Raw genomic sequence first — 12985 nt, 5'->3', positions numbered from 1 at the left:
TAGACTCTCACTCCATGCAAAGATCGATTCCAGGAAAATATTAATATGAAAAGTAAAACTAAAGCTTTTCTTTTTAATTTTTTAAATTAAAAAAAAGTCTTTCTGTTTCAGGTGTAAAATTTAGTGATTAAAACTAAAGCTTTTAGAAGTGACTATCTTCTGGACCTCAGGGTGTGGAAGAATTTCTTAAGTCCAAAACCATTAACCATAAAGAAAATATTGATATATTCAAGTACATCAAAGTTAAGAGTTCATTTTCAGAAGATACCATAATGGAAATGAAAAGATAAGCCATAAAGATTTTTGACTAGTATTTAAATACATAAAGAGCTCCTTTATGGCCAATAAAGATATGAAAAGATGATCAATCTCATTGGTAAACAAGGCAATGAAAATTAACCACAATGCAAAGCCATTATCCATAAGATTGGCAAAAATTAGATAAATCCAATTCTTGGGAATTTTGTGGGGAAAAATCAATTCTCATATGTTGTGATAGGAGTATAAGCTGGTACAATGATTTTGGAAAATAATCTGACATTACCTTGTAGAATGTTGAAGATATGCGTCTCTTTTGACCATTATTCCAGTCCTAGATATATAACCACAGAAATGTGTGCATGTGTTCACTAGGATTCATGCCCAAGAATGTTCATTGCAGCGTTGTTCTTAGGAGCCCCAAATTGGAAACACCCCAAATATCCATCAACATTAAAATGGCTCAATTGTACTGTGTTCATATGAAGCAATATTATACAACATTCACAAAGGTGAATGAATCTTATGTCAGGGGTTTTGAATGAATTAGGTAAGGTAACAAAGAATGTACCCAATAGGATTCCATTTATTCAAAGTTTTAAACAGGCTTAGGGATGCGATCATAAAGGGTAAAATCATAGAGAAAAACAAGGAAATAAATAATTATAAAAGGGAGGAAGTGGTGTAATTAGAAGACAGAGGGCCAATGGTGGAGTGGTAGTTCCTGCTTGCCTCAAATGTTCTAGGCAAGGGGTTCTAGGCAAGTGGACTAGGAGGTGATGACATGTATTTCCTTTGCAACCATTAGATAAACTTTACAGATAACTTTCATGCACTTTTTGCAAGAAATGCTTTTATAAAGAGAATTCTACTCAATTGTATATTACAGTATTACTAATTCACAGTAGGAGAGTCATAATAAGAACTTCGGAAAATGTTTTGCACTCAACAATATACCGTAAACCAAACAAGGTAGACCTGTAAAGATTGTGAGGTGATCCTCCTAGATCATTAGTATACACAAATACATAGATTTCTAAAGAATTCAAGAGTATTTGAAATAAATATTCTAATGTTTAAATTAGTATTAACAAAAGCCAGTACCTACCCACATTAGTGCAGTTTTGTACACTTAAATGCTTCTTATCCCTTCCAGGACTATATTCCCTGACAGATATATTCTCCTTGGGGCTTCCAGAGTTCTGTAGAGAAGTTTGGTTTGCAGAATGGTAAGGAAACTTGATTGGCTTCCTGCAAGCAACACAGTGTCCTAAACCCTACTCTGAAAAGTACTTTTGACACCATTTTATATTGGCATAAAAATACCTCACTTTATTTTTATACAGAATTGTTATAATCCCATTTCACTAAAATCCCACATACTCCCTGCGCGTAGACCTAACTATTGTTGTATCAACCCATTTCCCTTGAAAAACAATAAAGCCATACTCTTGTGTCAGAAAGATAAGAGAAGTAAACCTGCCAATTCAGAGATATCTGGCATCAGAAGTCCCACCTAGTTATTTTCTTGTGGTCTCTTGGCATCTCCTGACATGCAGCACCTCACCTCCAAGGTCATTGAGAACTTTCTTAGATGGATCTGGGTGCTTCTGAGACCCTGACATCAAATGTAATTCATAGGCCTGTAAAGGCTACCTTAAGACTTTAATTCTACATGATCTTCAGCTTCATTTCCCACAAAGAACTACTACTTCACTCTGTGTCTCAAAGAGGGAGAATCTGATTGGCCCTGAGCCAAGAAATATAAATAAGATGTTGAATACTGGTGGCCTTAGGCAGAAAATCCATCACTGTCGAATCAACAATGATGAGGAAATCCTATATTATATGGGCTATAACGTGGCCATACATAATCTGCAAAAGCAATGAGCAGGAACAGTTGGAGTACAGGGTAGGGGGAGGGTGGTAGGCAGAGCACAGAGGAAGCAGATTCACAAAGACATTTTGAGTGCAAGCAGGTTTTTAAGAAAGTAAGTTCAATTTTTGGTTTATTGAATTTGAAGGAAGCCAGGTAAATTGTCCTATTGGTAGTCAGATATATAGGAGTCCTCGAATGTGAGCCAAGGTCTTGGATTTGTTCAAAGGATTACAAGGACAGTCACATGTGAGTGTGTATATATATATATATGTATGTATATACTGGTCATATATACATACAGTCACATATACTGGCTCTAGAGAAACAAATTACAGAATTAAGACCAAAAACTTGCTCTATTTAACAGTATTAACCATGTTCAGGCAACCAGATTTGGGTATACATACTTACGCTTGTGAATATAATGTACCAAAATACAAAATAAGTGGTTGCGTATGCTAATTAAATTTTCTTGCTGGGCATGTAGTGAGAAGATCCGAATCCCAGGCTAGGTTCAGCTACTTGATTAACTCAGTTGACCTAACCCTGTTATTCAACTGCCAATTGAGATGCTCCCTGGTGGTCTAATGGTTAGGATTCAGATGTCTCAACTGCCAAGTGAGTCCCAGGATGATTTTATAAAAAGAGAAAATATCTGTGGGAATGTTTCATAAACTGTAGCTCAGTGAAAATGTTAGCAAATTTATCTCTTTTAAAAAAAATTGTTTAAATGCACTAAAGACCTTTGCTTTGTTCCCATTTGAACTTTTATTTTCTAGGTATAAGACTGAGATTTGGAGGAGCTGGCAAAACATTCCCTCTAGCCAGGAGCAACGAGCAATGCTATCTTTCTAAAAACATTCTCTTGGGGTGCCTGGGTGTCTCAGTCAGTTAAGTGTCTGCCTCTTGATTTTGGCTCAGGTCATGATCTCGGGTTCTGGAATCAAGCCCCATGTGGGGCTCTGTGATGACAAGGGGAGTCTGCTTGAGGATTCTCTCCCTTGCCTTCTGCCCCTCCCCCTAAATAAATAAATAAATCTTTAAAAAATAAAATAAAAATACTCCCTTAAGAATTGGTGTCACATGTTAAGGCAGACACACTGGAGCACTAACTGCCCCTTCTGAGTGCTAATTTTTTAAAAATATATAATTCTATCTCCAGAGGGAAAAATTGTAGATTATATTTACCTGGTAAAAATAAATTTAATGCAAAGTACTGTTTCTTTCTGATATTTTATATCAAGATTTTTGAAATGTACATTTAATGGGTTAAAAACACTGTTATAATTATTTAATTATACTTAAATCATGGTCCCTAATAATTAGAAAGGAAATCAGGCATAATGGGGTTGCTTTTTATGATAATTATAGTAATTTTGTAAATTATTCAAAAGTAATCATTTTAGAGAATTAACAATAAAATGTTGATTCTGTGTGCTGAATCATGACTCTGGCAAGATTTTGAAATAGCTTCCAAGGTAAATTTACTTTTGCACTTAGTTCCTTACTTGTGGAAATTCTAAACCTTGAATGTGTCCAGGGATAGAATAGGCAACACAGTCTTTCATTTATCAAAGCCACACCATTAGCACTGAAACACCTTTTTCTCATTTTTTTCTCATTTGAAAGGAATGCTAGAGTCTCATGTGTATAGTTTATTTCATTTAGGAGGGAGATCATCTTCTTTCATTTCCCAAATGGCTTTAGACATTCAAATTTCACAGCCATTACCAATATTACTTTAAGGTAAATAATTGAACTTTCCTGCTAATATGGATTATCTGGTATCTGTGGCTCCAGACCACAGTATGGTGAAAACCAATTTCAAATGATTTAAACTTGCAGAACTGCAAGAAGTTAAGAAATGTGACCTGTAAATATAAAACAACCTATTGTTCTTTCGTCCAGCAAAGGAGCACTGAGATGGACAACCTGTTTTCTAAGGTTACATGTGGACCTTCTTAAAGATGTTAGTTCTCCTATTTGGTGCTTTAGCAATCTGTACTATCCACAGTGGTTTTACATAGAATGATATTTTTATCTGTTTATTTGTGGAGTGGCAAAGTATTCCAAGAGGATAATTTTCTACTCTTCTCATAGTTACCATTGCTTTAAAGTGAAATCAGAAACAGATTAATAGGGATGTCTAAGTTAATAGGAATCAATAACATAATTTTTGAAGTAGAACTGGTATATTAAAAGGCCAACATTGATAAATAAGGCTCATTATCAGCACTAGGTAAACCTAGATTTAACAGGTACTCAGTAAATCCTGTCTTTTCATACTCAAATAAAAATGGGTTGAGTCCTTATTCAAGCACTATGGGAAACCCAACATGCGCTTTCTGGGATATCTGGGAACATACATTTCCCCTGAGCAACTCTTAAACTAATTTCCTGTTTTGATTGGTTCCAGTTTTCTTCTCTCTTTTCTTGTGATTGCCTTCTTCTTTCTCCTCCTTCCTCCTTCAATTTCTTTTTCCTCCTTCCTTCTTCAACTTTTAAAAAATTATGAAATAACTCATAAATATGGAATATATGTAATTTATAGAATTTTTATAAAACATAAAAATGAAATAAAAACCTATATACTCAGCTTAAGAAATAAAATATTGTCATTATAATTAAACCCACTTTGCCCTTTCCATAACACATTACCTATCTCTCCTCCAGAGACAACCATCCTCCTGAATTTTATCATCTTTCAAATTTGCTGCTTATATACTGATATCTAAAATATGTATTATATAGTTTTGCTTGTTTTGAATTTTTTTAATTTTAATTTTTAATGTAATTTTAAATTTTTTATTTAAATTCAATTTAGATAACATGTACTGTATTATTAGTCTCAGGGGTAGAATTTAGTGATTCATCAGCTGCATATAACACCCAGTACTCATTACATCAAGTGCCCTCCTTAACGCCCATCACCCAGTTACACCATCCCCCTACCCACACCCCCTCCAGCAACCTTCAGTTTGTTTCCTAGAGTTAAGAGTCTCTTATGGTTTGGCTCCCTCTCTGTTTTCATCTTATTTTATTTTTCCTTCCCTTCCCATATGTTCATCTGTTTTGTTTCTTAAATTCCACATGAGTGAAGTTGTGATAATTGTCTTTCTCTGACTGACTTATTCCACTTAGCATAATGCCCTCTAGTTCCATCCATGTCATTGCAAATAGCAAGATTTCATCCTTTCTGGTGGCTGAGTAATATTCCATTGTATATATATACGCTATATATATATACATGACTTCTTTGTCCATTCATCTGTTGATGGACATCTGGGCTTTTTTCCTATTTTGGCTATTGTGGACATTGCTGCTATAAACATTGGGGTGCAGGTGTCCCTTTGAATCTCTGTTTGTATCCTTTGGATAAATACCTAGTAATGTGATTGCTGGGTTGTAAAGTAGCTCTATTTTTAACTTTTTGAGGAACCTCCATACTGTTTTCCAGAGTGGCTGCACCAGTTTGCATTCCCACCAACAGTGTAAGGAAGCTCCCCTTTCTCTGCATCCTTGTGAACACCTGTTGTTTCCTGACCTGTCAATTTTAGCCATTCTGACTGGTGTGAGGTGATATCTTATTGTGCTTTTGATTTGTATTTCTCTGATGTCGAGTGATGTTGAACATTTTTTCATGTGTCTCTTAGCTATTTGTATGTCTTATCTGGAGAAATGTCTGTTCATGTTTTCTGCCCATTTCTTGACTGGATTATTCATTTTTGGGGTGTTAAGTTTAGTTCTTTATAGATTTTGGATACCAGCCCTTTATCTGATATGTCATTTGCAAATATCTTCTCCCATTCTGTAGGTTGCTTTTTAGTTTTGTTGACTGTTTCCTTTGCTGTGCAAAAGCTTTTTACCTTGATGAAGTCCCAATAGTTTATTTTTGCCTTTGTTTCTCTTGCTTTTGGAGACATGTCTAATAAGAAATTGCTGCAGCCAAGGTCAAAGAGGTTACTGCCTGTGTTCTCCTCTAGGATTTTGATGGATTCCTGTCTCACACTGAGGTCTTTCATCCATTTTGAGTTTATTTTTGTATATGGTGTAAGAAAGTGGTCCAGTTTCATTCTTTTGCATGTGTCTGTCCATCTTCCCAGCACTGTTGGTTGAAGAGACTGTCTTTTTTCCATTGGATATTCTTTCCTGTTTTGTCAAAGATTAATTGACTGTAAAGTTGAGGGTGCATTTCTGGGCTCTCTGTTCTGTTCCATTTATCTATGTCTGTTTTTGTGCCAGTACCATGCTGTCTTAGTGATTAGAGCTTTGTAATATAGCTTGAAGTTAGGCATTGTGATGCCCCCAGCTTTGGTTTTCTTTTTCAACATTCCTCTGGCTATTCCAGGTCTTTTCTGGTTCCACACAACTTTTAGGATTGTTTGTTCCAGCTCTGTGAAAGAAATTGATGGTATTTTGATATGGATTGCATTGAATGTGTAGATAGCTCTGGGTAGCATAGCTATTTTAACAGAATTTGTTCTTCCAATCCATGAACATGGAATGTTTTTCCATTTCTTTGTGTTTTCCTCAATTTTTTTCATGAGCGTTCTATAGTTTTCAGAATACAGATCCTTTACCTCTTTGGTTTATTCCTAGGTATCTTATGGTTTTTTGGTGCTTGTTTTTGATGTTGTATAAATAATATCATATTGTATTATTACCCTATAATTTGATTTTAAAATTTTAACATTTTATTCATGATAGTCATCCATGTTGATGAAAGTGGTTGGAGTTGATTCATTTTACCTCAAATGAGGGGCACCTGGCTGCTTTTGGCTCAGGTCATGATCCCAGGGTCCTGGGATTGAGTCCCACATCATGCTGCTTAACCAGCAGGGAGCTTGCTTCTACCTCTTGCTCTTCTTCTCTCTGTGGCTCATGCTGTCTCTCTCACTTGCTCTCTCTCTCTCTCTCTCTCTCTCAAATAAATAAAATCTTTAATATAAGTATCTAAATGTATGAATATATCCATTTAATTTTCCACTGTCCTATCAACAGATATTTGGAATATTTCCAGTTTTTCCTTCTATAACAAACAATGTTGCTTATATACATCTCCTGATAGAAACATGTACCAAAAAATTGTAATCCTATGCGATAGGATTACTGAGTCCCAAGAATGACTCAAATTTACAAGGTAATGTCAAATTACATTCCAATGTATTTATATCAATTCATACATTTACCAATGATATGACTTCCTATTGCATCACATGACCAATACTTACTATTTTCACTCTGTGCAGTCTGAAATTTTTGGCCATTATTTCTTTTTTCTTCCCCTTTTACTCTCTCCTTTCCTTCTGGGACTCTCATTATGTGTATATTGTTGTACCAACTGTATTTGCAGTGTTCACTTTTGAAAAAATTTCACAAGTAAAAGCAAACAATACAGGCAGTATATCAATAACCTATAAAACTAGTACAAAGGTTAAAAGAGAAAAGTAGTAAAATCAATTTATCTGAAGAATTAATTAAGGGACTTACAAAATAAAAAATGTAAAATATGACATATACATAAAACATGGAAGAGGAGTAAAAATGTAGTGCTTTCATAATGTATTCAAACTTAAGGAATCATCAACTTAATATAAACTACTCTATATTTAAGATTTTATATATGAACCTCATGGCAACTGTAACCCCAAAACCTATAATAGATACACAAAAAATAAAGAGAAAGTAATCCAAGCATAACACTAAAGAAAGTCACCAATCACAAAGGAAGAGAGCAAGAGAAGAAAGGAATGGAAAGGAACTACCAGAGTAACCAGAAAACAGTGAACAAAATGGTAATAAGTACATATCTATCAATAATTACTTTAAATGTAAATGGTCTAAATGCCCCAGTCAATTGAGACACCTGGGTGTCTCAGTCAGTTAAGCATCTGCCTTTGGCTCAGGTCATGATTTCAGGGTCCTGGGATCAAGTCCTGCATCAGGCTCCTTGCTCAGCAGGGAATCTGCTTTTCCCTCTGCCTGCTCTTCCCCCCTGCTTATGCTCTCTCTCTCTGACAAATAAATAAAATCTTAAAAAAAAAAAAATAAATGCCCCAATCAAAAGACATACGGTGGTAGAATGGATTTAAAAAAAAACAAGACTCATCCATATCATGCCTACAAAAGACTCTCTTGAGCCCTAAGGACACATACAAATTGAAAGTGAAAGATCGGGAAAAGATGTTCCATGCACATGGACGTTGGGGGGGAAAAAGTTGGAGTAGCAATACTTATATCAGGCAATATAGACTTTGAAACAGACTGAACAAGAGACAAAGAAGGGCATTACATAATGATAAAAGGATAGATCCAATGAGACAATATAACAATTGTAAATATCTGAATAGATGCCAAAAAAGCATTGACAAAATTCAACATCCAGTTGTGATAGAAACTCTCAAGTAGGTTTAGAGGGAACATACCTGAACATAAAAAAGGCCATTTATGGTAAAGCCACAGCTAACATCATACTCAATGGTGAAAAACTGAGAGCCTTTCCTCTAAGATCATGTAAGATAAGGATGTCCACTCTCACCACTTTTATTCAACATAGTACTGGAAATCCTAGCCACAGCAGTTACACGAAAAAGAAATAAAAGGCATCCATATTAGAAAGGAAGAAATAAAACTACCACTATTTGTAGAAGACATACTACATATAGAAAACTGTGAAGACCCCACAAAAAAACTATTAGAACTTATAAATGAATTCAGTAAAATTGTAGGATAGAAAGCTAATATATAGAAATCTGTTGCATTCCTATACAATAATAAAGTAGCAGAAAGAGAAATTGAGAAAATAATCTCATTTACAATTGCACCAAAAAGAATAAAATATCTAGGAATAAGTTGAACCAAGAAAGTGAAAGACTTATACTTTAACAACTATAAGACATTAATGCAAGAAATTGGAGAGGACACAAAGAAATGGAAAAATATGCCATTCTCACAGATTGGAAGAATTAATATTGTTAAAATGTAGAGATTACCCAAAACAATTTACAGATTCAATGCAATCCTTATCAAAATACCAATTTTTTTTCAAATAACTAAGACAAATAATCCTAAAATTTTTATGGAATCACACACAAAACAAACAAACACACAAACCAAAACAAACAAACAAACAAACAAAAACCCAAGTAGACAAAGCAATCTTGTGAAAGAACAAAGCTGGAGGTATCATAATCCCAGATTTCAAGATATACTACAAACTCTAGTACTCAAAATAGTATGGTACTAGCATAACAATAGACACATAGATCAATGGAACAGAATAGAGATCCCAGTGGGGTGCCTGGATGGCTCAGCTGGTTGGGTGTCTGACTCTTGATCTCATCTCAGGGTCATTAGTTCAAGCCCTACATTGAAACAAAATAAAAACAACAGCAACAATAACAGCAAAACATTCCCTCAAAGGAAACTCCAGGTCAAGATTGCTTAACAGATTAATTCTATCAAGCATATAATAAAGAAATAATACTAATTCTTTATAGACTCTTTCAGAAAAATTGAAGAGGACAACACACTTGCCATTTCTTTTATAAGGCCAGTATTATCCTGATACCAAAATAAAAAAAAAATTATAAAGAAAAAGAAGTATAGATTTAGTTTAAATATTTATTTTTGTAAATCATATCCAGCAATATATAAAAGAGATAATAAACCATCATAATTTTTTTTAAAAGCCAGATGATTATCTAATTATGTTCAAAGCCAAGAGCTAAGGAATGTGGCAACTTCCAGAATCTGGAAAAGGCAAGCAAAGAGTCCCTAGAGCTTCCAAAAGGATTGCAGACCCACCAGTCCATTTTAGATCTCTGATCTGTATGACTATGAGATATCAAATAAGTGTTGTTTTAGGCCACTAATTTGTGGTAATGTGTTACATCGTAAAACAAAAACAAAAACAAAAGCTAGTATAGATTTTGGTACCTGGAAGTTGAATGCTACCATAACAAATATCTAAAAATGTGGGAGTGACTTGAATCAGGCAGGGAGGAGAGGCTGAAAGAATTTTGAAGGGCGTGGTGGTAAAAGTCTATATAGCTTTGAGTAGACTGTTTATAGAAATATTGATGTTAAAGGTGCTACTGTTGAGAATTCAGAAGAAAATGAGGAGCATTATGGAGAGATCCTAAATTGCCTTAGAGGAAGCCTAAATCACCACTTACAGTTTTGTCCATTTCGCTTTGTATATTTTGAAATTCTTTTATTAGCACCTAGCATTCCTTAAATGGAATCTTTTGTGATAATATCATTTTCTTTTGAGGACTTATAAGAAATGTGGACATTAAGAATGTTACTGGTATGAGTTCAGAAAAGAGATGAGTATATTATTTATTTATATATATTTATTTATTTATATTTCCAATATATTATTGGAAATTGGATGAAGAGAGACCCTTGTAACACAGTGGCAGGATTCAGCAAAATTGTGCCTTACAGTGATGTGAAAAGCAGAACTCATAAATAATGAACTGGGTATTTAGCTTAGGAGATTTCCAAGTTAAGCGTTGAAGGTGTTTCCTGGTTTCTTCTTTCTGCTTATAGTAAAATGTCAGAAGAAAGAGACAGAATTAGGTAAGAATCATAAGGCAAAAAGGAAATAGGACTTGGTTTAGGAAGTTCTTGTCCTATCCAGATGGCAAAGGATGCTAAAATCCAGAGATGGCTGCTGAAAGCATGGCATAGAAAACAAAATTATGGAAGTTTGGCTTTACAACCCTTTGCTGAGACCTTGGAACGATTAAAAGTTCAGAACACATGAGATTAAGAACATACCTTATGGGTCTTCTCAGTGAAACCAGAGCACCTCTAGGAAGCTAAAGACCATTGTCTCTCAGCCATCTTAATAGAAACCAACTACAGAGAAGGTGTTACCTCAAAAAGATCTGCATGTAGCTCTTGCCAGTGTTGTGAATCTACTTGAGATACACAGGGCTCTTGGGAATTTTATATCAGTAGAAACACTTCCTGCTTGTACGGAAAGGCAGATGTGTACAAAATGGAAGAAGTCTGTCAGATCCTGGAAATTCTACAGGAATCCTGAAAAGGAGGCTTATGAAACTACTGATCTGGGAAATAAACAATGACTGAAGATGGAACCAAGAGTGCAGAGGTGGGAGCTGAGAGGTCAGATGGCAGGGCTGAGGGACATGGAATGTTATTCCCAGTCCTTATAGCCTAATCAAGGTTCCTCGGGTAGAATTTGCCCACCTGGATTTCAAAACCACATTTGACATGCGACCCCCTTTTTACCTTCCAATTTCCCCTGTTTGAACTGGAAAGTGCGTAACTGTTATCCTATATTTGTCACACCATTGTATGTTGGGAGTGTCTCTGAAGTTTCATGGGTGCATAGAGAGAGAGGAGTTATATCCAAAGAGTTGTATATAACAGAGCATACCCAGAGCTTCATCAACATCTGACTTAGATGATTTAGATGATCAGATTTTGGATTTTTGAACTGTTGCTATAAATGGGATGGAATTTGGGGGACCTTGGATAGGAGTTAGTGTATTTTGCATGCGGGATTGGCATGGATTATTGGGAGCCAGACTATGGTAGGCAGACTTCTAAGAGTGACCCTCAACAACCCTCACCCTTATATATTCCCCTCCCCTTTGAATGTGGGTGGAAACTGTGATTATAAAGAAATATTACTCTCATGGTTATTTTACATTATAAGCAAAAGAGATTATCCAGGTGGGGTTAATCTAATCATATGGGGTTGTGTTTTTTGTTAGTTAGTTAGTTTGTTTGTTTGTTTGTTTGTTTTTTGAGAGGAAGAGAGAAAATCTCAAGTAGGTTCTGTGTCCAGTGTTGAGCCCAACTTGGGGCCCAATCTCACAACCTTGAGATCATGACCTGAGCCAAAATCAAGAATTGGACACTTAACCAATTGAGCCACCTGTGTGCCCCCATATGAGCCTTTTATAAGCAGGATTTTCCTTGATCATAGAAAAGGAAGTCAGAGAGGCTCAAAGCATGAGAAGGATTTGACGTGCTTGAAGATAAAGAGAGCCATATGATGAGGTATATTGGTGGCCTTCAGAAGTTGACAGTGGGGCTCAACTGACAGCCAACAAGAAAATGGGGACTTCATTCCTTCAACTACAAAGAACTGAATTCTGCCAACAACCTGAATGAATTTGGAAGTGAATTCTTTCCCAGAGGCCCCAGATAGGAGCCCAGTTGGGCCAACACTTTGATTTCAGCTTTGGGAGATCCTAAGCAGAAAACCCCGTCACGCTATGCCAGACTTCAGATGTAAAGATCTATGAGATAATAGATGGATTTTGTTTCAAGTTGCTAAATGTGTAGTAGTTTGTTATGCAGCAATAAAAATAATACACTATAATTGTTTATTTGTCTATTCATCTGTTTCTCCTTGCTGATCTATCAGGTTTCATTTCATGTCTTTTGAAGTTCTATTATTAGATGCATAATCATTTAAAGACCATTATGTCCTCTTGATAACTTGATCCCTTTTTCATAAAATATAAAATGACCCTCTTTTGTTATATTTCTAAGTACTTCTTGAGTTGTTTTCTAAAAGTTTTATATTAGTTTTGTTACTATGCAATTATTATTATTTTTGAATTGCCATTATTTTTTCTTTTTTGACCCATGAGTTATTTAGAATTGTGTTTTTAAATTTCTAAACTTTTTTGTTTATTTTATTTTGTTTCATTGTGGCCAGAGAATATGGTCTATGTCAGGAGTTGGCAAAATTTTTCTGTAAAGAGCCAGATAGCATATAGTTTAAGCCTTGTGGGCCAATCGGTCTTTGTGCTACTATTCAACTCTGATATTGTAGTGCAAAAAGAGCTATACATAAAC

General features: G+C 35.2%; 1 protein-coding gene across 8 annotated transcripts in view; it reads left to right on the top strand.

The window, feature by feature from the left end:
* NEK1 (NIMA related kinase 1) overlaps positions 1-12433 on the top strand; it is a 251489-nt gene extending 239056 nt beyond the window's left edge. For 7 of the 8 annotated variants that reach the window (XM_048212192.2, XM_048212194.2, XM_044379262.3 and 4 more), the window contains one exon: positions 12105-12433. In XM_048212192.2, the coding sequence (XP_048068149.2) occupies positions 12105-12145 (41 nt within the window). In that variant the 3' untranslated portion in view covers positions 12146-12433. The remainder of the gene's footprint in view (positions 1-12104) is intronic. The other variant, XM_048212195.2, reaches the window with a different exon arrangement.
* The last annotated feature ends 552 nt before the right edge of the window (positions 12434-12985 follow it).

This window comes from Ursus arctos, unplaced genomic scaffold, assembly GCF_023065955.2.
Source record: "Ursus arctos isolate Adak ecotype North America unplaced genomic scaffold, UrsArc2.0 scaffold_11, whole genome shotgun sequence".
NCBI classification, from domain to species: domain Eukaryota; kingdom Metazoa; phylum Chordata; class Mammalia; order Carnivora; family Ursidae; genus Ursus; species Ursus arctos.
The sequence above is the reverse complement of the archived record's forward strand: the minus strand, read 5'-3'. Positions and strand labels throughout refer to the sequence as shown.